The following is a 26130-nucleotide window of genomic DNA, read 5'->3' as shown; positions in this document are numbered from 1 at the left end:
AGCGTGCAATTGGCCGCTGAAGACGTGACGTCACGACGTTTGGCGTCACGGGGTGTGACGTCACATCTTCAGCGGCCAATTGCAGCTTTCCCCCGTGCAGGAGGCCATCTTTTTTTCCCACCTACCTGCCCGATCGAACACGCTGCCGCTACTCGCCCCCCGGATCTCGCTGCCACTGCCACCCCTGGATCCTGCTGCCACCCCCCCCCGCTGCCGACCCGCCCGTGCGATTTTGGCGCTCATCCAGGCAGGGGGAGCCGGAGGTCGTTCGCCGTCGGCTCCCTTTGCCTGGATGAATGCCCGTGCGAAATCGGGAGGAAGGGAGAAGGGACTACCGGATGCCGCTGATGGCTGCCCACCGGCCGCCTGGACCCACGGCCCTCCGACAGGTATTTAAAATTGTTTTATTTTTTTATATAACACACAGGTTTTTTGTTTTTTTACACTTTTTACACTTACCGTAGCAGGCCCGAACCTTGCTACTTTTTCGTTTGTTTTTTTTTTTGCTTCGGGAGGAGGAGACCGGACGGGACCAGGGCGGGTAAGCAATGTTTTTACACTACACTACCCTACACTAACTCCTACTAGGGGGAGGCGGTAAACTAGCAGGTTAAGGCCGCGGCAGAACAGCGGGTTACGGAGGAGATAATATCAGCGCCCGTTACAGTATCGCAGGGGAATAGCTAATTCCTTCATTATACAGCTTTTTCGTTCATTTACATGCTGGGTGCGGAAAGGGTTTAGGAAGCGCTAAGGACGCGTGAAACTGGAGACTGTATCGCTGGATGGCCTTACTCGTCTGTATTGTGCGCTCCCAGCACGTTACAGACGGGGAATCTTTAACTCAACGTTACTGTATCGACCTGACAGTGAGGGAGGGGAGGGGAATGGACAAAGAGGTTAGAGAGAATGAAGAGATGGAGGGGAGAGGAGGAGGAATTAAGGGAGAATTAAACCAAAAAATACAAAAAAAAAAAAAAGGAAAACTTGGTGAAAAAAAATTAATTAGATAGGATAGGAATTTTTTCAACTCTTAAAAATTTTGGTTGGTTCCAAAGTATTTTTCCAAAATTTTCCAGCCATTGCCATTGTGGTGTGTGGCCTTTGTGTTTGGGTGTAGTGTATGTCTGTTTGTCTGGAGGGCTTTGGCTGTGTGTGTGATGTGGTCCTCTCTCTCTCTCTCTCTCTCTCTGTGTATATGTTGTGTCTATACTTCTATCTGTGGTGTGTCTGTGTTTTTGTGTCACTGTGCCTGTCTGGGTGTTGGATTTCGGTCTCTCTGTGAGTGTCTGTGTCTAGGTTTGAGGTATCGTTGTCTCTTCATTTCTGTCTGGGTGTGGGGTAACTCAGTTTTACTTTCTGCCGGCCTGGGGTGTGTGGTGTCTGTGTCTATCTGTGTATCGGGTATCTGTTTCTCTCTGTGTCTGGATAGGGATGTCTGCTTCTCTGTGCCCATGTGTGTGTAGGCTTGCCAACTGTCCGTATCTTCTCAGGACAGTGTGGATATTTGAGGAAATGTCAGAAGAGGCTGAAATATCCGGAAAATATTCAGATTTTAGTCCTTAATCCAGCTGCAGTCCACCCTTCCTGAAAACCTCCTCCTGCCCAGCGCCATTGCCTTCCACTAAATGAATACCATCCCTACTGCCAAGGTTGGCACAGTGCCTCTTCTGTCACTCTGGCGGCGCAAGTCAAAAGTGAGTTGTTTGAACTGGAGAAGCCTCCATAGTCCGCGCAGTTCAAACAGCTGATATTTGACCTGTGCTGCGCCAACCTTGGCAGTAGGGACAGTATTCACTTAGGGGAAGTCACCGGCACTACAGCCTGGACAGAGATGAAAGAAGTGCCTCAAAAGCAGCAGGCTGGCAGGGAGTTCAAGCCCCGTCGAGAGAAGACCTATGAATCCCGTAAGTAAAGAGCCGGCAGGGAAGCTAAACCCTGTCTGCCAAATGTATGAACAGAGAAGGGGGTAGGGCTTTCAGCATCTTCTTTCTCTCCCGCAGCAGGAACAAGATGCCCGACATTCTCAGCCAGAGGAGCCCTAGAGTCTGAGTGTGGTGGGGGATAGCAGCGTGCATGTGTGTGAGAGCGAGAGAAAACCAGCGAGTGTGAAAGTCTGTGGGTTGGGGGGGAGGTGGGAGAGAGTCTGTGTGTGAGAGTCTACAGGTGTGTATATGTGAGGGAGAGCCAGTGGGGGGGGGGGGGGAATCCAGTGAGTGTGAAAGAGCCTGTGGGGTAGATTTTAAGATCTGCGGGCGTACATGTGTGTGTGCGCTACCCGGCGTGCACACATGTACGCCCGATTTTTATAACTTGCGTGCGCCGACACCCGCGGGCTTTCCCCCCTAACCTAACCTTCCCCCCCCTCCCCCCCCCCAAATTCTTATCAAACCTTTTTTGCCTGCCGGCACGTGATCCTCCAACACAGCAGCAAATGGCCGCTGTGTCGGAGGCCTCTGGCCCCACCTCCGAACTGCCCCTTTTTGCAAGCCCCAGGGCTTTACTCGCGTCACCAGGCCTTTATAAAATAGGCCCGGTGCACGTAAGGCACTCTATACTCATAGAGCTTTTAAAATCCGGCCCTGTGTGTGTAAGGGAGTAGGGAGAGAGCCAGTGATTGTGAGGGAGCTTGTGTATTTGTGTGTGAGGAATGTGCACAAGAGTTGGTGTGTGAGAGAGAATGAATGCATATGTTAGGGAGTTTGTGTATATGAGAGGGGGATAAAAGTGTGCACACTCCTTCCCCCCCCACTAATTTATGACAATCTGAGGGTGACTGGAAATCAAAAGTTCCCAGGTATAGATAGCTGAGGTTATGTTTTTTTACCCCATTTGTTTTTAACTCTTGGATTTTATTTGATGTGTCTGCTGTTTAGAGATTTTATTGCTTTGTGCATTTTTAGAAATTTGAATATGAATTAATATTTTTCTGCATTTTTGCACTACATACAGAGCCTGGCTTGTTGCAGTTTTCAGTTCAGTATTTTCCTGCACGTTTGTTTATATTTTAAGGTCTCTTTATTCTGAATTTGGTGAGGGTCTAGCTGTGTTCTGCATGTTGACAGAGGTAAGGTATTGTGCTAGTATGTAGTTTCTGTGTCCGGATCTATAGCAGCTTGTATTATTCTGCTCTCTTAATAGGCCCAGTATTATATTTGCAGTGTTGCCTTTTCTTAGGTAGGGTTTTTATTTTTTAAGTGCTTGCAGTTAGTGTGGTTTTGGTTTGGGAGGGGTACTACATTGTAATTGTAATTCCGTTTACTTATGGCTTTCTGATGGCCAAGCCCTCACCCAACAATTTTCTCAGTGGAAGGGAGTGGACAGTGGAGTGCCTCAGGGATCTGTATTGGGACCCTTACTGTTCAATATATTTATAAATGATCTGGAAAGAAATACGACGAGTGAGATAATCAAATTTGCAGATGACACAAAATTTTTCAGAGTAGTTAAATCACAAGCAGATTGTGATAAATTGCAGGAAGACCTTGTGAGACTGGAAAATTGGGCATCCAAATGGCAGATGAAATTTAATGTGGATAAGTGCAAGGTGATGCATATAGGGAAAAATAACCCATGCTATAATTACACAATGTTGGGTTCCATATTAGGTGCTACAACCCAAGAAAGAGATCTAGGTGTCATAGTGGATAACACATTGAAATCGTCGGTACAGTGTGCTGCAGCAGTCAAAAAAGCAAACAGAATGTTGGGAATTATTAGAAAAGGAATGGTGAATAAAACGGAAAATGTCATAATGCCTCTGTATCGCTCCATGGTGAGACCGCACCTTGAATACTGTGTACAATTCTGGTCGCCGCATCTCAAAAAAGATATAATTGCGATGGAGAAGGTACAGAGAAGGGCTACCAAAATGATAAGGGGAATGGAACAACTCCCCTATGAGGAAAGACTAAAGAGGTTAGGACTTTTCAGCTTGGAGAAGAGACGACTGAGGGGGGGATATGATAGAGGTGTTTAAAATCATGAGAGGTCTAGAACGGGTAGATGTGAATCGGTTATTTACTCTTTCGGATAGTAGAAAGACTAGGGGGCACTCCATGAAGTTAGCATGGGGCACATTTAAAACTAATTGGAGAAAGTTCTTTTTTATTCAACGCACAATTAAACTCTGGAATTTGTTGCCAGAGAATGTGGTTAGTGCAGTTAGTATAGCTGTGTTTAGAAAAGGATTGGATAAGTTCTTGGAGGAGAAGTCCATTACCTGCTATTAAGTTCACTTAGAGAATAGCCACTGCCATTAGCAATGGTTACATGGAATAGACTTAGTTTTTGGATACTTGCCAGGCTCTTATGGCCTAGATTGGCCACTGTTGGAAACAGGATGCTGGGCTTGATGGACCCTTGGTCTGACCCAGTATGGCATTTTCTTATGTTCTTAATAGGCCTAATATTATATGGGTTTCAAGTGTCTCTTTTGCAGAGTTTTCTTGTGACACCATAGCAGTGCATGACAATATATATGCATGTTGTGAGTGATATTTTTACTTCGGAAGTCTGAATGTCCTTTTCCATGTAATTTATGGTAACTGCATAACTTTTTTTTTTCTAATTGTGAGTCTGGGGGAAAGGGGGTCACAAGGCTGTAAACTTTGCCTTGGCCCAGGGCATCTAATATTTATTTAACATTTTTTGTATACCGTCACTCAGGGTCCATCGAAACGGTTCACAATAGGCTAAAAATACAGTTTTCCTAAAATCTAACATACAATATAAAATCCTAAAATATACATATTAACAAAGTAAAAATATTTCCAGACTTAAGATAGACATTCCTAATATCAAGCATCAGATAAAGCTCAACTCATATCCTAAAAAACCTCAATTTGTACATCAATGTCTTAAACATAATTAAGATCAGTTAAAAAATCAGTTAAAACACGTGTTATTACAATCTAAAATGGCCTTTCAAATAATATTCTAAAAAAGAGTAACTACGGATCTAATAACATAATGAGCTTTCTATATAAGACTATATAGTTAAGTTAGTTACAGGCAGCCTAAAATGTCTTTAAGGCTGACTTGAATAAGCTTTACTAAAAAGCCATGTCTTAAGCTCCCGTTTATCCTTGCCAAAGGCCTGGGTTGGAAGTGGTGGGTAAAGGGGTGTGATATAAGGTTTAAAAAAAAAAAAAAAAAAAAAGACAAGTTTTCCTAATGGTGAAGGTGGCAGTTTTTTAAGCAACTGTAATATCCTGACTGTTCTAATGGAATGTGTTGGTATTTTTATATTTGGCATCATTTGATTGCACCTTGCTTTGTGTGCATAGTTTTCTAGTAAAAAGCAAGTAGTAAAAGCTTTGTTTTGTTTGTTTTTTAATAGTGTGGAAGGACAGTGAAAATTTTACTCTGCACGTCCGTCCCAGTGTTTGGAATTTTCAGTGTGTATGTATGTGTGTGTGTGAGAGAGCTTAACTCCTTTCAGCAACTTGAAAAGAAACAAAATGGGGGCTTTGAGCCACTGGTTGGCAGTATGGCTGCCTGGTGAATACCCTTCACATGTGTATGTAAAATGATAGCAATCCTTCTTGGATTGCTAACCACTTGCATGAATGGAAGGAGAGGCCATGGTTCACCGCTGAGTTAGAGCATATAATAAAATGAAACTAAATTTAAAAAAAAAAAAAAATGTTTGTATCACATGAACTTTTATCACCTCCACAAAACGGCTGTTTCTTAGCCTCCAGTCAGATGAATCCAGAACAAGTGGATTATGGATTCCTACCAGGAGATGGAGCAAACTGACGTCACAGTATATATACCCCTGCAGTTACATCAGCTTGCCAGTATTCTCCATCCACAGCAGATGGTGGACATGTATCTCCCCACTGGGGATTGCTTCATTTTAAAGAAAAAGGAGAATTAAGGAAAGATTATTATCCCAGGACAAGCAGGATGCTAGTCCTCACATATGGGTGACGTCATCCACGGAGCCCTTAAGCGGGAAAAACTTCTGGCAAGTTTCTAGAAGCTTTTAACTGGCTGCCTGAGGCTACTGAGCATGCCCGGCATGCCATGATATTCCCTGCCACAGGGGTCTCACTCCAGTCTTCTTTTTTCCGCGCTGCTATCTGCATCGCGGCTTCCAGGAGTCCTGTGAGTCACCTCACAACTACAAACTTTAAATTACAAATTTTTACCCTTTTCGGGTCTTACTCCGTTTGTCACCGGCTGGTGACAAACATCACATAATTTTTTTTTTTTGTGGAAAAGGAATCCGGAATCATCGAAAGATGTCGACGGAAAAAACTTCCGGATTCAAAAAATGTCCGGCCTGCAACCGGACTATGTCAATCACGGACCCGCACGTCGACTGCGTCCGCTGCCTGGGAGGAGACCATGACATCGCCTCCTGTGCCCAGTGTCAAGAAATGACGGTGAAGGGTAGGAAACTTCGCCAGGAAAAAATGGCCCAGATTTTTCAAATCCGGCCATCGCCGTCGCCCTCGACATCGACAAAATCTTCACCGGTAGGCTTATCGAAGAAGATACTTCTCAAGACGAGAATTCCAGAGGGTTCAGGAGACGCTTCATCGCCAACACCGTCAGTGGCATCGTCAAAATCCGTGTCTGAGGTTCGTACAAAGCACAAACACCGCAGACATCATTCCATCCCTCCGTTACCACCGCCGGAGGAACCGGTATCTAAGCAGCGGAAATTGTCATCGACCTCCGCAGCACCGACAGAGGAATCGATTCCATCGACTTCCGTGACAGATTTAACGGCGTTAATTAAGAAAATTGTCACCGATGCCCTCAAGGAAAACATGCCGGCGACATCGCCGATGCCGACCCTAGGGCCGATGCCGACCTCCGGGTCGATGCCGACTTCTCAGTCGATGCCGGCCATCGGGCCGATGCCGATGACTCAATCGATGCCGGCTATCGAGTCGATGCCCTCCTCGATATCGATGCCACTGTCGGTGCCATCGTCGATATCGATGCCACTGCCGGTGCCATCATCGATCTCGGTGCCGAGGACGACTGCAGCATCTCCGCTAACAGCACTTTCTGTGCCGATGGATGCGACCAGCTGCTCTTCAGCGATACCTGCTACTCCGATGATCTCTGCAGCTTCATCATCGATACAGCTTTCAGATCCATCGATGGAATCGGTGTCCGCAATGGCCCCTAGGCCTATCTCCTCCTTGATTCCCATCTCTATGTTCTCCTTCCTGACTACAGCACTGCCTACTGCAGCACAGGTAGCACCACGGTACACCCTAGCCCCGTCCAGAACTCCAGGACAAGGGAAAAAGGCATCAGGGAAATCTAAACATACATCCCTGCAAGCTACAGAAGTTTCTTCTGACAAAAGATTGCATGCACTGCTAACAAAAAGATACCAGGATCTATTAGCTTCCTTGCCTGCACAGCCTGAGGGACAGAGTGATACCGGTGAGAGTGAGCCGGACACTCAAGATCCTCTACAAGGACCATCTGGTATGGCACCATCTGCAAAGCTAGACCATCGTTCACACCAGGTCCCAACAGACTCATGGTCTGATACACAGTCAGAGCACTCTTCTGAGGATTTTTTATCGGAAGGTACTCCGCCTCAGGCCAAGAAGCAATCCCCTCCTGAGGATTTATCCTTTGCTTCCTTCGTACAGGAAATGTCAGAATCCATCCCTTTTCAACTTCAAGCAGAGAAGGATGAAAGGCAGCAGACACTGGAGATACTACAGTTTGTAGATCCCCCAAAGCATAACTTGGCTATCCCAGTGCATGACGTACTGCTGCAACTTCAGCAAAGGATTTGGGAGCACCCGTGTACAACACCTGGAGTAAATCGTAGAGTGGACTCTACATATTTAGTCCAAGCAGCCCCAGGGTTCGAGAAACCACAACTGCCACACAACTCATTAGTTGTAGAATCGGCGCAGAAAAAGTCACGAAGATCTAGGACGCACGCCTCTACCCCTCCAGGGAAAGATAATAGATTCCTGGACCTGATGGGGCGGAAAATTTACCAGGGAGCGATGCTAAATGGCAAAATTGCTGCGTACCAACTATATATGACACAGCATCAAAGAAATCTGTGGAAGCAGATAGAGGACTTTCTCCCATCTCTTCCCCAACAACACCAAGAGGCAGCACAACAGATTGTGCAGAAGGGACTGGATGCGGGCAAACATGAGGTGCGAGCGGCATATGATGCCTTCGAGACTTCCTCCAGAACGGCAGCATCTGGTATCAGTGCCCGTAGATGGGCCTGGTTGAAGGCTTCGGACTTGCGTCTAGAAATCCAGGATAAGCTGGTAGACTTACCTTGCCAAGGTGACAACTTGTTTGGAACAAAGGTACAAGACGCCGTGGCACAGCTTCGAGAGCACTCTGAAACTTTAAAGCAGCTCTCCACTTTGTCGCATGATCCTGCAACTCATCCTGCCCGCAAGCCTCCGCGTAGGGATACAAGACGACCTTTCTACAGGCCGAGGAGATATTACCCTCAGGCTTCTAGACCACGCTCTACAAGGCCTCAACAACGGCCTCAACAGAGACAGCAGAGAGCGGCAAGACCTCAGCCTCCGCCCCAAACTGCTTCCACCTCTGGCTTTTGAAAGCAGTACCAGAGAACGGAGCCAACCAAACCCCTTTCCACAGTTACCAGTAGGGGGAAGGATTTCCCAATTTTACAACGAATGGGAAAACATCACCACAGATCAATGGGTCCTATCCATAGTCCAACAAGGTTACCATCTGGACTTCACAACTTCCCCGCAGGAGTTTCCTCCACAACACTCCTATCTCGAACACATTCCTCAATTGCAAATGGAATTATCTGCTCTTCTGCAAGCAAAGGCTGTGGAACACGTGCCACACTCCCAGAAGGGAAGAGGATTCTATTCCCGATATTTCCTCATTCCAAAGAAAACAGGAGGACTTCGTCCCATTCTAGATCTCAGAAATCTCAACAAATTTCTAAAGAAAGAAAAATTCAGGATGGTGTCATTAGGCACCATGCTTCCTCTCATACAAAGGGGGGATTGGCTTTGTTCTCTGGATCTTCAAGATGCCTATACTCATATACCTATATTCCCACCTCATCGCAAATACCTAAGATTCAAGGTGGGACACCAGCATTTTCAATACAGAGTCCTACCATTCGGCCTTGCCTCAGCTCCCAGAGTATTCACAAAATGTCTAGCAGTAATAGCAGGACATTTACACAAACAAGGTGTTCATGTCTTCCCTTACCTAGACGATTGGCTAATAAAAAGCCAGTCGCATCAAGGAGCACTAACGTCTCTCCGTTACACAATACAGTTGCTTCACAGGTTGGGGTTTCTAATAAACTATCAAAAATCCCACCTTCAGCCGTCTCATCTGCTACAGTACATAGGAGCAGAACTAGACACAAACCTTGCACAAGCTTTTCTTCCAGAAGATCGTGCTCAAACACTGTCCCGGTTGGCGTACTCCATGTCCATACAACCGCAAGCAACAGCTCATCAATTTCTAATCTTACTAGGCCACATGGCGTCAACGGTTCACGTCACTCCTATGGCAAGACTTGCCATGCGACTAACCCAATGGACTCTTCGATCACAATGGATCCAAGCCATTCAACCACTTCACTCTCGCATCCAAATAACCCACCAGCTGCGCTCATCGCTACGTTGGTGGACACTCAAGGACAATTTGCGCAAGGGCCTGCCCTTCCAAAAACCGATCCCTCAGATAACATTAACTACAGATGCATCCACCTTGGGATGGGGAGCTCATGTGAACTCTTTCCAAACGCAAGGGACTTGGACAAAACTCGAGGCCACTTACCAAATCAATTTTCTGGAACTTCGAGCTATACGTTATGCACTGCATGCGTTCAAGGACTGCCTTTCACACAAGACTGTGCTAATCCAAACAGACAATACTGTAGCCATGTGGTACATCAACAAACAGGGAGGTACGGGCTCGTATCTCCTTTGTCAGGAAGCGGCACAAATTTGGGACTGGGCCTTGAACCACTCAATGTTCCTACAGGCCACTTATCTAGCAGGGATTCACAATGTACTAGCAGACCGACTCAGTCGCCAGTTCCAACCACACGAATGGTCCCTAAATCCCTCTGTTGCGACCAACATATTCCAACGTTGGGGACAACCAACAATGGACCTCTTTGCATCGCATCTGAACCACAAGGTGGACAGCTTCTGTTCTCGACACAACCAGAAGCACCAACCAGCCAAGGACGCCTTTGCTCGCCCTTGGAACTCAGGCCTACTGTATGCATATCCTCCAATACCGCTTATCACCAAGACGTTGGTGAAGCTACAACAGGACAAGGGGTCCATGATTCTCATAGCCCCATATTGGCCTCGACAAGTATGGTTTCCCACACTGCTAGACCTATCAATCAAGGATCCAATACGCCTGGGAGTAGCTCCCACTCTCATCACTCAGGATCAGGGCCGGTTGCGCCATCCCAACCTTCAATCCCTATCCTTGACAGCATGGATGTTGAAAGCTTGATCTTACAATCACTTAACCTCTCAACTAATGTTTCTCAGGTGCTTATAGCTTCCCGCAAACCTTCCACAAGAAGGAATTATTCTTTCAAGTGGAAACGATTTACTTCCTGGTGCAAGCAAAACAATACAGATCCTTTCACTTGCCCCACAGCTACTCTACTAGATTATCTGTACTACCTTTCAGACTCTGGTCTTCAGACATCGTCAATCAGAGTACATTTAAGTGCAATCTCAGCTTATCATAACAAGATAGGAGATGCACCAATTTCAACACAACCTCTCGTCAGTAGATTCATGAGAGGACTTACTCAACTAAAACCACCAATTCGGCCCCCAGCTACGCAATGGGACCTGAATCTGGTCTTAACAGAATTAATGCGTTCTCCCTTCGAACCCATAGATACCTGTGAACTTAAATTTCTCACATGGAAAACTATTTTCCTCATAGCTATTACATCAGCTAGGAGGGTTAGTGAATTACAAGCACTTGTCACATATGAACCTTATACAAAGTTTCTCCATGACAGAGTGGTTCTCCGAACACATCCAAAATTCCTTCCCAAGGTAGTTACGGAATTCCACTTAAATCAAACTATAGTTCTACCCACATTCTTTCCAAAGCCTCACTCTCATCAAGGCGAAAGAGCTTTACACACTTTGGACTGTAAACGTGCATTGTCCTATTACTTGAATCGCACTACGTCCCTCAGAAAATCCAATCAGCTTTTCGTCTCTTATGACCCAAATAAGCCAGGTAAAGCAGTGGGAAAGCATACTCTATCCACTTGGTTAGCAGACTGCATACAATTTTGCTATACAAAAGCAGGCCTTCCTCTCCAAGGGCGAGTAAAGGCACATTCCGTAAGAGCAATGTCAACTTCAGTAGCGCATTTTCGTTCAGTACCAATCATTGACATTTGTAAAGCAGCAACATGGACTTCTCTCCACACTTTTGCAGCTCACTACTGTTTAGACAAGGAAGGACGACAGGATTCAGCCTATGGACAATCTGTCTTAAAGAACTTGTTTTCAGTTTAATCCCAACTCCTTCTACAACCAACCTGCTGTGAACTTCGGCTGCATCATTTCCACAACAAAGCATCACCGCTCCATGCACGGACAATGACTCAGCCTCTAGCTTGCTAATCACCCATATGTGAGGACTAGCATCCTGCTTGTCCTGGGATAAAGCAAAATTGCTTACCTTGTAATAGGTGTTATCCCAGGACAGCAGGATGTAGTCCTCACGGAACCCACCCGCCACCCCGCGGAGTTGGGCCTCAGACTTTATCATTTTATTTTTGCTTATGCTTATTGCTACATACAAGACTGGAGTGAGACCCCTGTGGCAGGGAATATCATGGCATGCCGGGCATGCTCAGTAGCCTCAGGCAGCCAGTTAAAAGCTTCTAGAAACTTGCCAGAAGTTTTTCCCGCTTAAGGGCTCCGTGGATGACGTCACCCATATGTGAGGACTACATCCTGCTGTCCTGGGATAACACCTATTACAAGGTAAGCAATTTTGCTTTCACCCCGCTCTCCTGCAGTAATATCGATTGGTCCCTCCCCCAATTGAGTATTCCTGAGGTGATTTCCGTGGTCCCTCAGAGTTATACCATGGACTGGTTACTGGTTTCAGTCAGCGTGTACTTAGCTGCTTGAGCAGCTGAAAGGTAGCAGGTGCAGGAAGCCGAGCGTGGCGGTGATGGCACATGCCCTCTCCCAGTGCAACCAGAGACTGTCTTTGTGCTCCGCTAGGTAAGGATGAGCTCCGGTAAGTTTCTTTTCTTTTTTTTTTTTTTTCAAATAGACGTAGCGGGCGGGGTTTTTTTTTTTTGTTGTTGTTGTAGGGCTTCCTTCTCCCCCGGTCCGACATTCGTCCCGCTCTATGGGAGGTTGAGGGACGTGGACAGCCTGGTAGGTTGAGCAGCCTCCTTAGCCCAGGCCCCGCTCCAAGGCTTCACTGCGCGCCATGTGGTAGGCCGCAACGGCAGTTTGTGTGCTTTCTGAGGCTGCCCTCTACAGGCTAGTCAGTCCGGCATGTATGTTTCACTGTGCTTCCAGATTGTGCGCCCAGATTTTTGGGCGCACAATAGGGCCTTGTAATCTGAGCTCCCAAGTTAGGTGACACGTAGTGACTCGTGCTTGTAAGTGTTTCCGTGCACTTAAGTGTTTTTTTTTCTTTGTACTTAAATTTTGGCTATATATATATATATATCCCACTGATTTGTGCCAGCACTGTTTGGAGGCTCAGGGTGAATTGTCTTCCTCTGATTTTTGCTAAGCCTAGTCCTTCCCAGCCGGATGTAGGTCTGGGTAAAGGCAATTCATGTTGGGTACCTGATTTTGGAACTCCCTCCAACTGGTTCCTCAGCAGGGTAAGGTAGCTCAGTGAGAACTCCTCAGGTACTTCCTGGTCTGGATGCTTCTACTTTTTCATGGGTAGAATTTTTCCAGAGTCTGCAGTCCTTTCTTCAGGCGCAGTCTTCAACCTTGTCCCATGCTCCTAGAGTAGAGGCGCAGGTGGAAACCTTGCCTGGATCTTTCTGGGTGCCGCAGCACTGGGTCCTCTGGATGGCACAGATGAAGGCATCAATCCTGCCTCTCTTGATGATGATGAAATTCCCCCTGGATTAGAACTGTATAGCGCTATGTTGTGGTTCTTTCATAGAGATGAACTGCCAGCTCTGATTCAGAGACCTTGAAAATGCTTGGAGTTCCTGGGGCAGATTCAGTGTTTTGAGCCAAAGAGAAATTCCATTTGGGTTTCCTTGTGTACAGTCTCTTGTTTTTTTTTCCCTGTGATGGAAGCCATTCAAGCATTAATTGATCTTGAGTAGTGCGCCCTAGAGGCTAATTTCAAAGGGGCTCAAATTTTGGAAGCTCCATACCCCTCTGGATCCAGTGGTAAGAGAGTGTTTACGTTTTCCCAAGGTGGATGCACTTGTGTGTGTGCAGTCTCCAAGCAAACTAGTATTCCTGTGGAAGGAGGAGCTGCCTTGAAGGATGCTCATGATAAAGATTGCCACTGCTTCAAAAGCTTGCTTGAGTATAGTCTCAATGACCTTATAGATTGCTTCTTATTGTTCCTTGGTGGCTCACTCTTGTTTGCTTCTCTCCCAGGAGGTTGATGTCTCTGGGGTAAGCTTCAGGGCAGTTATGGAACCAGCTGCTGCCGCCTTGGCAGATGCAGGCTGTGATTTGGTCTGCACTTCAGCCAGAAGGGTGGCTTTGATAAAAGCGTCCTAGGCGTCAGTTATGGTTGAGAAATTGGTCGGCTGATGCGACCTCCAATGCTAAACTCACCAAACTGCCTTTTAACAGCTCGCTTTTGTTTGGTAGCGAGATGTAGAATCTGGCCAATAAGTGGGGCGAATCTCCAGTTCCTCGTTTGGAGGATAAGAAGCAGGCGCAGCTATCCCTTCACATGAGAGGTTATGCGTGAGGATCCAAGCATCTTCGATCCTATAGAGGATCGACATTTCGGAGGACTTGACCCTGACAACCCAGAAGAGGTGCAGGCACGGGTAGTGGAACCTTCTCTGCCTCTCAATGAAGGTTTGCTATCACATCCCCGGGAACAGGAGATAGGGGAATATCTCTCACTCTCTCGTTTCAGAGGGTGGGTCGAAATCGGATCAGTGGGTTCTGGAGGTGATGCGAGAAGAATATGCGCTGGAGTTTTGCAGTGTTCCTCGGGATGTGTTCATGGTATTTCCCTGCCACTCACCACAGAAAAAGCAGGCAGTGGAAACTTCATTGGCAGGGCTCCTCAGTATGAGGGCCAAGGTCCCAGTGCCCACTTCTCAAGAAAATATGGGGCAATATGCCATTTATTTTGTTCTATCAAAGGAGGGCTCTTTTTGTACCATCCTGGACCTCAGTGGCATCAGTAGTCATCTGCAAGTGAAGCATTTTCGCATGGAGACGTGCTCGGTGATCATGGCCATGTAGTCAGGAATTTCTTGCCGCTCTGGATCTGTCTGAGGCGTATCTCCACATTCCCATCTGACTAGAACATCAACGCTCCTTGTGGTTCGCAGTTCTGGGACGCCTCTTTCAGTTTCGGGCGCTTTAGTTTGGCCACCAGTATTTGGACGACTGGCTGATTTGCGCCAAGTCACTGGAAGAGAGCCGCCTGGTGACTTGCACGGTGATTCCCTATTGAGGGAGGTTGACTGGGTGGTGAACCTAGCCAAGAGCAGACTTCAGCCTACTCAGTCACTGGAATCCAGGGACAGTACAGCTGGCAGTTCTTTCCTTTTTACCGAAAGTTGTCTCTTGAGTTTCTCTTAAACCAGTCCATCTCCCTGCCTTCTCTGGACAGGGAGAGCAATATAGAAGAGTCTTTTCTGTTGCGGCCCTTGGATGTCAAGAAGCATATTATCAGATAGTTGGAGGTCACTGGGACTTTATGTAGGTCAGATCACCTGTTTGTCCTCCATGGTGTTACTAGACAGGGAGAGCCAGATTCGCGGGCTACAATAGTTTGCTGGATTAAGGAGATAGTTATGGCTGCATATGTGAATGCTGGGAAGCCGTAACCTAGTCTGGTTCGGGCCCATTCCACTCAAGCTCAGAAAGTGAAATGGGCAGAAATTAGATTGTTGTTTCCTGTCGATATTTGCTGGGCTGCGACGTGGTCTTCCTTACACACCTTTTCCAGGTATTATCGTCTGGATGTGCAAGCCCGGGAGGAAGCAGCCTTTGCACGTGCAGTTTTGACTGGACCGTGGGCAGCCTCCCACCCTATTCAGGAGTAGCTTGGGTACATCCCACTTGTTCTGGATTCATCTGACTGGATACTAAGAAATGAGAAGTTACTACTTTCCTAAAGAAAAGAAAATTATCAGGTGAGTCAGATGAATCCATGATTACATAATAATCCTCCTGTGTGCCTACGTATTACAGGGCTTACTGGAAAGGGTTACTCCAGTCCTTAGACTAGTGTTATTATATTCTTGTCTGAGCTCAATGTTGCCTGTTGGCTGAGTATTGCAATGGTTATCTATTTTTAATCAAGGTTTTTGCTAGTCTGTCCACAGTTGCTTTTGAAGAGAATAATGGCAAGCTGATATAACTATAGGGGTGTATATATTGTGACATCAGTTTGCACAGTCTCTATCTGCTGGTAGGAATGCATAACCCACTTGTTCTGGATTTATCTGACTGTCTATAAAGAAAGAGAAATTATCAGCAGGCCGATACAGTTAACGTGCTCTTGGACGCGCGTTTTCCCTTACCCCTTATTCAGTATGGGGCGGAAAACGCGCGTCCAACCCGCAGCACCTAATAGCGCCCTCAACATGCAAATGCATGTTGATGGCCCTTTTAGGTATTCCCCGCGATACAGAAAGTAAAATGTGCAGCCAAGCCGCACATTTTACTTTAAGAAATTAGTTTCTGCTGGCACCGGGAAAGTGCACAGAAAAGCAGTAAAAACTGCTTTTCTGTGCACCCTCCGACTTAATATCATAGCGATATTAAGTCGGAGGTCCTGAAGGGTTAGAAAAAAAATTTTTTAAATGGGCCAGCGGTGTCGGGCCGAAAACCGGACGCTCAATTTTGCCGGCGTCCGGTTTCAGAGCCCGTGGCTGTCAGCAGGCTCGAGAACAGACGCCGGCAAAATTGAGTCTGCTGTCAAACCCGCTGACAGTCGCCGCTCCGGGTTAAAAGGAGGCGCTAGGGACGCGCTAGTGTCCCTAGCGCCTCCTTTTACCTGTTTCTACCGCACCACCTCATTTGCATACTGTATCGCGCCGTGTTTTTACTGAATCTGCCTGCAGGTAAGTAGTAATTTCTCAATGTGATCCACAATATAAGGGAAAATGCATTCATCTTCTTGCCTACATTTTTAATTAACACTGGTGTTTTTTACATCTTAAAATGATGCAAATTATGTCATGTCTGATGTCATGAGATATCTTGCTCCACTTTTGTTAGCTAGAACTGTGCATTTCTGCAGTTCTCTTGCCAGAATAGCAAAAAATTGCATGACTTGTTACTTAATCACTTACACTATCATCTCTGCGCCACCCCTAACACACACTTATGCCACTTGGAGGGTCCTGCCAAGCACTGCACAGGTATATCTTCACCTGTGCTGCCTCCTATCTGCCTCTAGGCAAATACCTTGCTCACAAGCTATCCCCTAGTAGTTTCTAGGGACTCTGGGAGTTCACACAACCCAGGAGTCATTCAGTTCCTAGAAATATATGTTAGATTGAGTGCGGTATGCCACCCTGAACGTTGGTCATACATTGGCTGTACCTTTGATGAAACTAATTTTGCAGAGTTTCAATTTGGCCCTGAGGCAGCGGCTAACAAGCTGCGAAACTCGGCCTGAGTCGGGCATCCTCTGAACACATCTCTTTTAATAAATATTGGAATAAGACTGAGGCATCTATTTTGGTTTGGTTTCCTAACGGCTATCATAGATCGCCTTCCTCTTTGTTTTCCTAGAAATATACCTACAGACCAAATACAAAAGCTGGGAATATTAATAAGGACAGGCAGAGCTAACAAACTATTGTTTATTAATAAAAAGTGGGAACAGTGAATGGAAAAAGGTTTAGTTTGTAAGTAGAAACAGGTAAATAACTTACTGTTTTATCCTTGTTAACTAAACACTTTTTACTACTTATCACTGTCTGGGAAGCTTCAGGAAATGTTAGGTCCGCTGGAATTGTCTTAGCTCAGAGATCAGCTTTCTCTCTACTCCTAGATGAGACTAGTGAACTGTAGCATCTTCAGGGCTAGTTTTCTCTCTGAAGGGCCAGTTGGGGCACAAGGTACTAGTATTAACTCCCTCATCAATGGCGTTCTGACTAGTAATAGTTTTTGGCCATTGGTACTGCAGGATATAACTTCCTGAAGGATCCTGGGATATGTATGCTATCTAAACTTCTTTCTGAGTCAAGCCAACACCCCAAACCCCCTTCCCCTGTTTATTGTAATTCCCCCCCTCCCCTGTTTATTGCAATTTCATTCCTTTAGTTTCGATGTAAACCGATATGATGTTTCGACCAATATCGGTATAAAAGTCTCTTTAAATAGATAAATACAGTGCAGAGATCAAACATTACCTGTGGGCCAGCTCGGAGGAAATGAGCTCTTTGGGGGGAGGGGGGGGGGAAACAGTTACAGGGCAAAACAATAAATCACAAAGCATGCAAATGCTCTATTTTGCCACAGTAAGACATTGCATGCACCATTTATAAACTTACTACATTTAAGATGATGTTTATGGAAGTATAAAAGTGAAGTGTTTTGCACTGGACTGGTTAGTGTTTCAGATTCTACTTCCCAGAGTAATATTTATTTAATAGTTCAGGTATTGCAATGATCCTTGTATTTGTATCTGGCCTATGGTGAGTATTACTCTAGAAATAGCTGCTAATATGGAGTTGTGGCCACTCCTTTAATAATTCAAGATAGGGAAAATTCACTCAGCTAGCTTGGTGTCCTTTCTGATTGAAGAAATGGCATTTTGATAAAATCGCTTCAGTTTTTGTTTTCAGTCCGTGTGTTCCACTAAATATAATCCTTGAGAAGAAAATGACCAGTTCATGGAATACATTTTTGAAATACGAGATTCAACTTTATACACACTTTTTGGGTTTTGTTTTTTTTTTTCACTATTCAGATCAACAGCACATCTGTGTGTTGGTGAAGGTGGTCAAAGGACAGTGGTCAGAACAGCTGTTGAAGAAGCTAAACCTAAAATGCTGTGTACGTCTAAAGAAAGTTGGCATGGGTAAGAAATAGACTGAAACCTTGGTTTTTTTTTGTTTTTTTAACCTTATGATGTCAAGCAGTGGAACTGATCAGGCACCTCTACCGTCTAGGGTCATGTGTACTAGATAAAACTTTCTGCATTCATTTTTTTTAACGTTTTTTTTTCTTTTCAGTGTCTGCAAACACAAGTCATTAGCTTCTTAATTCTGTGTTATCACAGTTGCTGTTCGAACCTGCCACATAATCTATGCAGTGGTACTCAACTCTGCCCTGGAGGCCTACCTCACCCATCAGGTTTTCAGGATAGGTCCATTGAATATTAATGTTAGATGTACATATACCAGTTCTTCAGTGTATACAAATACATTTCATGCCTATTTATTACAGATATCCTGAAAATTGGATTAGTTGAATGTGCCTCCAGGACAGGGCTGAGAATAGCTTGTGAATCTAGGTATAGTTCAGTGCAATTCTTTAGTGAGAAGATTGGACTGAAGCTTTGTAGTAGTTTTAAAATTTGAATTTTCCTAGAGCTGAATGGAATATATGTTGGCCTGCTTGCAAGTGGCAGCTAGCAAGAAAGATCAACATCTATTTCTGGTTGCCATTATGTTCTCTTTGCTTATTGTACCTCAGAACTCGTGTCCGGTAGAAGCATACAGAAGAAAAATGGTGCTTTTATAAAGTTTTTGGATTAAGACTTTTTTTTTTTGTTTTATTTTTTTAAATGAGTGATGATACTTAACATACCTGCCAGTAAGTAGCCCCCCCTACAAAGTTGATGCTCAACATTCCTTTAAAGAAACATTAAAGCTGCATTGGAAGCCAAATTTTCACTACTGCAATATAGATATAGAATATGGAAGCCTGCACAATTTACTGAAGTATCAATACAGATCATATTTTTGTTCTTTAAAAAAACAAAACACCCTCTTAGGAAATTCTTTGCATCTCTTCTGTACCTGTGTGCGTTTTAGTCATGATTTACAAGTGTGTGAATGAAGACTTCTGTGGGTGGTTTTGAAACCATGGCAAAGTGGTTCAGGTTCTATATTTCATCTCTTGTCAGGTTATCTTAGCCTGGCACCACCTTAACTAAGTTTTTACCTTGATGTGAGGTAATTGCTTTTATTTATTTCATTTTTTTTTTAACCTCCCTATTTCTTAGCATCTAGTCAGATGAATCCAGAATAAGTGAATTATGCACCTCTACCCTCTGGGGACAGAGCAAACTGATGTCACATTATATAACCCTGTAATGACATCAGCCTGCCAGTATTCTCCGTCACCAGCAGATGGTGGATGTTTATTTTCCTAGTGGGGACTGCTTCGATTTAAAGGAGAAATAAGGAAAATAAATTCGGCCCGCTCTCCTGCATTGATTCCCAAAGGTCCTTCCCTGAATTGAGAATTCCTGAGGTGATTTCCGTGGTCCCTCAGATGAGTGCCTTGGTCTAGTAGCTGGTTTTTCAGCCAGCATGGACTTAGCTGTTAAGCAGCATAAAGGCAGCGGGTGCAGGAAACAGAGTGTGGAGGTGATGGCAAATGCCCTCTCCCCCTGCAGCCAGAGACTGTCTCTGTACTCAGCCAGGTAAGTTTTAAAAAAAAAAAAAAAAAAAAAAAGAAATACAGAGACAGAGGAGGAGGGTTTTTTTTCAGTAGGGCTTCCTCTTTCCCCCGGTCCCCGTGCTTGGCATGCTGTTCTTCCTGCTCCATGGGAGGTCACGGGATGTAGACATTCTGGTGGGTTGAGCAGCCTCTGTAGGCTAGGCCCCGCTTTGAGACTTTTTTTGCTGCGCACCACGTGGTGGGCAGCAGTGGCATTTTGCACGCTTTCCTTAAGCTGCCCTCTACATGATTGTCGGTTCGGTGTGTGTATGTCTAGCTGTGCATCCAAATTGTGTGTCCAGGTTAAGTGGCGCCTTAGGTGGCCATCCGCTTACCTGTGTGCATAAGTTGGCCTATCCTTGGGATGACGCCTAGAATTTTTGGATGCCTAAAAAAAAAAAAAAGGTAAAAACACACTTCTAGCCACTGTTCTGCATGCTGCTGGCCTACTGGTGCCTATATCTAAGAATCCTAAGCGCCTTTCTCTTTGCACTGCCTGTCATATTTGGGCATCTCAACCAGGAATGCCTGCTGACTTGTGCCAGCACTGTTCGGAGGTTTAGGGAGAATTATCATCCTCTGATTTCACTAAGCCTGGTTCTTCCCAGCAGGATGTAGATCTGGGTAAAGACTTTTCAGTGGAGTGCCTGATTTTGGAACTCCCCTAACTTGTTCTTCAGCAGGGGAAGGCAGCTCTGTGAGTATGCCTTAGGTACCTCCTTTTCGGGTTACTTCTACATTTTCATGGGTAGAATTTTTCTAGGGATTGTAATCCTTTCTTCAGGCGCAGTCCTCAACCCTGTCTAATGCTCCCAGGGCAGAGTCGCAGGTACAAACCTTGCCTGGACCAACTGGTTAGCACTGGAGTATTCCTAGAGCGGCAGCGGGACTACCCGATAGAGATCTGGATGGCATGGATGATGACGTGGATCCTGACTCTTGAAGATGGTGAAATTATTCCAGGATTAGAACCATATAGGACTATGCTATGGATCTTCCAAAGAGAGAAACTGCTGGCCCTGATTTCCTAGACCTTAAAAATGCTGGGTGTACCCGGAGCAGATTCCATGTCTGAGCCAAAGAAGAATCTCATTTTGCTTTCTTTGCATAAAGCCTCCTGTTTTGGTTTTGTTTTTTTTCCCTGTGATGGAGGCCATTCAAGATTTGAGGCTAACTTCAAAGGAGGTTGGGTTTTGAAAGGCCTGGACCCTCTGGATCCAGTGGTGAGAGAGCGTTTTGTTTTCTGAAGGTGGATACACTTGTATGTGCAGTCTCCAAGCGGACGACTATCCCCGTGGAGGGAGGACTGGCCTTGAAGGATGTACACGATAGGAGAATTGAATGGATCTTTAAACAGGCATTTGAAGCAGTGGCAATGACATTGCAAATAGCTTCTTGTTCCCTGGTGGCTCGCTCTTGTTTACTTCTCTCTCAAGAAGTTGATGACTCTGCGGTGAATTCCAGGGCAGTTATAAACCAGTGGCCGCCTCCTTGGCAAGATGCAGGCTGCGATTTGGTCCATACCTCAGCCAGAGGGGTGGCTTTGGTGATAGAGGCCAGGTATTGGTTATGGCTGAGAAATTGGTTGGCCGATGCGACCTCCAAGGCTAACCTCACAAAATTGCCCTTTAAAGGCTTGCTTTTGTTTGGGAGCGAGTTGGAGAAACTGGCCAGTAAGTGGGGTGAATCACCGGTTCCTTGATTACTGGAGGATAAGAAACAGTAACCACGCACCTTTAGCATTAGAGATCATGCTGAGGGATCAAAGCATTTTCGACCCTATATAGGAGCGACCTTTCAGAAGACTCGACCTTTTGGTAGGTCTCTGTCCTTTCATCCCAGACAGCTCAGAAGGGGTGTAGGCTTGGGTAGTAGATCCTCCTGAGCCTCCCAATGAAGGTTTGCCGACCAACCCCTGGGAGCAGGAGATGGGGGGGGGGGGGGGGGGGAATACCTCTCTCTCTCTCTCTCTCTCTCTCTTTCTCTCTCTCTTCTATCAGAACTGGGTCTAGATTGCATCGGATCAATGGGTCCTGAGGGTGATACGAGGAGGATATGCGCTGGAGTTTCACAGTATTCCTCAGCACATGTTCATGGTCTTCTCTCTGCTACTCCCTGCAGAAGATGCAGGCAGTTGAGAATATGTTGTCAAGGCTCCTCAGTCTGAGGGCTGTGGTTCCAGTTCCCATGTCTCAAGAAAATACAGGTTGATATTCCATTTATTTCATTGTGTCCAAGAAGGAGGACTTCCCATCCAGGATCTCAAAGGAGTCAACCGTCATTTGCAGGTGACTCACTTTCACATGAAAACATTGTGCTCCAGTGATAATGGCCGAATAGTCAGGGGAATTTCTGACCTCGTTGGACTTGGACAAAGCGTATTTTCATATTCCCATTCGACTGAAACAATGCTTTTTGCGGTTTGCAGTTCTGGGATACCATTATCAGCCTTTTGGTCTTGCCATCACTCCCAGGACCTTTTCCAAGGTAATGGTGGTAGTTGTGGCAGAATTGAGAGAGGATGGGATCCTAGTACACCCATATTTGGACGACTGGCTGATTCGAGCGAAGTTGTTAGAGGAGAGCCGCCTGGTGACCTGCAAGTTGATCTCGCTGTTGCAAGAGCTCAGCTGGATTGTGAACCTGGTCAAGAGCAATCTTCAGTCTGCTGAGTCATTGAAATACTTTGTTCGGTTCGACGCACAGCAAGGATTTCCTACCGGAAGCTCATATTCAGAAGTTGATGGCACAGCTATGTCTATTGATAACACTCTGCGCCCAACCCTATGGTCCTACTTGCAGGTACTTGGTTTAATGGCGGCAACCCTGAAAGTGGCACCATGGGCTAGAGAGTATATACATCCTCTTCAGTGCTTCCTGATGTCTCTAAGGAACCCGCGGTCTCTGGACTATTAATTCGGATCCATCTGCTAATGGAGGTTTCCTCCCGACTGCAGTGATGGCTACAGTCGGATCATCTAAGAAAGGGAGATTTCCCTGGCACCGCCGGTCTGGCTAGTACTGATGATGGATGCGAGTTTCCATGGTTTGGGAGCTCACTGTCAGGAGCTGACAGCGCAAGGGTGCTGGGATCCAGAAGAGTCTTTCTGGAACATCAATCCTTCGGAAGCCAGGGCAGTCCAGCTGGCATTTTTGCAGTTCAGCAACAGGCTGCAGAGTTAAGCAGTCCGGATAATGTCAGACTTAACTTGGCAGGGAGGAACCAAGAGCCAACAAGTGTCGCAGGAGCTACATCAACTTATGGAATGGGCTGAACTACATCTCCAGGTGATTTCAGCCTCGCATATGATAGGAAAAGACAATGTAAGAGCCCCTAACTAAACCCTTGATTTTTAGGCAAGAGAGACTTTTTTTCTCATTAAAAATCAATCAAGTTCTTATGTAAATCATACTATTGGCCCAGTCTTTATTGAGAGTTTAATCATCCCCTTGTAGGTTACTAGCAGATTGATTAATTAGTGAATACACCTATCAATTTTAAAGTACTCTAATTCTATCTCCCTTAGCAACCTAAACTTAACTAGGAACTCAACAAAATTAAGATTTGGGGGGGGAACATTCCAGACTTTTGCATCAATTGTGAAATTGGTAAGCTAGAACAAGGGGGAAAGCCGTAGTGCATGGTTTGGAGGAATGTATCTTTGAAGGATATCCTAACTCTTCATTAGTATCCCAACAGAGAGGTTCCAATAAAAGCAAAAGTAGTCCATGTACCTATAAGTAAAGAATCACCTGAGCTAAAGAATTCCAAATTATCCCTATCAACTGAAAAGCAGCTTGTTAATAAAAAGAAAAAAATGCACTTTGAAGTGTCTGTATGCCAATGCCAGAAATCTAAGAAATAGGATGGGAGAGTTAAGAATGTATAGCAGTGAATGATGTGAGAGACATAATTGGCATCTGAGACCTGGTGGAAGGAGGATAACCAATGGGACAGTGCTATATTGAGGTACAAATTATATTGCAGTGATAGAGAGGATCAACTTGATGGGGGTGTGGCACTTTATGTCCAGGAGGGTATAGAGTCCAACAGGATAAAGATCATACAAGAGACTAAATGCTCAGTAGAATCTATATGGGTAGAAATCCCCATGTATGTTGGGTAAGACTATAGTGATAGGAGTATACTACCGTCCACTTGGCCAAAATGATCAGACAGATGATGAAATACTAAGAGAAATCAGGGAAGCTAACCAATCTGACAGTGCAGTAATAATGAGAGATTTCAATTACCCCAGTATTGACTGGTATAATGTAACATCAGGACATGCTAGAGGCATAAAACTCCTGGATGGAATAAATGACTGCTTCATGGAGTAATTGGTTTAGGAATCAACAAGAAAGGGAGCTATTTTAGATTTAATTCTTAGCAGAACACAGGATTTGACAAGAGAGCTACCGGTGGTGGCGGCCACTTAGCAATAGTGATCATAACATGATCGAGTTTGAACTAATGATTGGAAGGGGGACAATATCTAAATCTACAGCTCTAATACTAAATTTTCAAAAGGGACAATTTGATAAAATGAGGAAAATAGAAAAAAATTGAAAGGTGCAGCTGTAAAGGTTAAAAGTGTACAACAGGTGTGGACATTGTATTTTTAAACACTTAGAAGCGCAGACCAGATGTATTCCACGCATTAACAGGCGATTAAAAAAAAAAAACTGCAGGAGAGCCGGCGCTCCGAGGTGAGCACCCGCTCTCCCGCCCAGGCACCTCTCCTGGGCGTGAGATTCAGTATTCAAACTAGAGCCAGCGATAATAAGGAGGCGCTAGGGACACTAGTGTGTCCCTAGCGCCTCCTTATTGGTGGAAGCTGCAGCTGTTAGCGGGTCTGACAATCGATGCTTAATTTTACCGGTGTCGGTTGTCGAACCTGCTGATAGCCACTGGTTCGGAAAACTGATCCCGGCAAAATTGAGCATCCGGTTTCCAACCTGCGGGCAGATTTTTTTTTTTTTTTTTAATTTTTGGGGCCTCCGACTTAATATCGCTATGATATTAAGTCAGAGGGTGTACAGAAAAGCAGGGTTTTTTTTCTGCTTTTCTGTACACTTGCCCGATGCCGTCTGAAATTAACGCCTGCCTTTGGGCAGGCGGTAATTTATTTATTTATTTTATTTAACAGTTTTATATACCGAAGTTCTAGCAACAAAATTACTAATCAATTCGGTTTACATTGTAACAATAAAAATTGACAAAATGTAGAATAATGTCTTACAGAGAACAGGGAAGATTTAACTTGGAAAAATAAAATAACTTAATGAGAGCAATAAATAACTTCAACGGAGCAAGGAGAGTACAATTTAAATAACAATATAATATAGGAGAATATATGTTCGGAATTGAATGAGTCGGGCCTGAGGTCGAATATTGAAAAGTTCAGAATAGTTATTGGGATTAGGAGAATGCTTGATTAAACAACCAAGTCTTGAGTCTGATTTCTGAGAATAAAATGTGCGGCTTGGCCGCATATTTTACTTTCTGTATTTCGGATGACTAACAGGCTCATAAACATGCATTTGCATGTGATGAACGCTATTAGTTTCGGGGGCGGGGGGGGGGGTTGGCAGAGTGTTTTCCACACTCTATTACCCCTTACTATATAAGGGGTAATAATAGTGCATCAAAAACGCGCGGCCAAAGGGGGGCTAAACGGTGTGCTCGGCCGAGTGCACCGTTCTGTATCAGCCTGTAAGAAAGGTGGAAGGAAGGCAAAACGATTACTGGCATGGTTAAAAGGTGAGGTGAAAGGCTGTTTTAGCCAAAAAAAATCCTTCAAACATTGGAAGAAGGATCCATCTGAAGAAAATGTATTTATTTATTTAGATTTTGTTTATATTCTGCTTTTTGGTACTTCACAGTGTACATGAAAGTGGATTACATTCAAGCACTATAGGTATTTCCCTATCCCCACAGGGCTTACAATCTAATTTTGTAGGAAAAAGCATAAGCAATATCAAGTTAAGTGTAAAAAATTAATGAGGTTGGCCATAGAGGCAAAAACACATAATAAAAATTTTTAAAAATAACATCCGAACCAGGAAACCTGTGAGTAAGTCGGTTGGGCAGATAGATGACCGAAGGGTTAAAAGGGCTCTTAGAGAAGGTAAAGCCATTGCAGAAAGATTAAATTAATTCTTTGCTTCTGTGTTTACTAATGAGGATGCTGGGGAGATACCGGTTCCAGAGATGGTTTTCAAGGTTGATGAATCAGATGAACTGAACCAAATCACTGTGAAACCTGGAAGATATAATAGGCCAGATTGA

General features: G+C 45.0%; 1 protein-coding gene across 3 annotated transcripts in view; it reads left to right on the top strand.

The window, feature by feature from the left end:
* Positions 1-26130, top strand: part of OSER1 (oxidative stress responsive serine rich 1) — a 50236-nt gene that overhangs the window by 9708 nt on the left and 14398 nt on the right. For all 3 annotated transcript variants that reach the window (XM_029611677.1, XM_029611675.1, XM_029611676.1), the window contains one exon: positions 18139-18249. In XM_029611677.1, the coding sequence (XP_029467537.1) occupies positions 18139-18249 (111 nt within the window). The remainder of the gene's footprint in view (positions 1-18138; positions 18250-26130) is intronic.

Source organism: Rhinatrema bivittatum, chromosome 8 (genome assembly GCF_901001135.1).
Source record: "Rhinatrema bivittatum chromosome 8, aRhiBiv1.1, whole genome shotgun sequence".
Lineage (NCBI taxonomy): Eukaryota > Metazoa > Chordata > Amphibia > Gymnophiona > Rhinatrematidae > Rhinatrema > Rhinatrema bivittatum.
The sequence above is the reverse complement of the archived record's forward strand: the minus strand, read 5'-3'. Positions and strand labels throughout refer to the sequence as shown.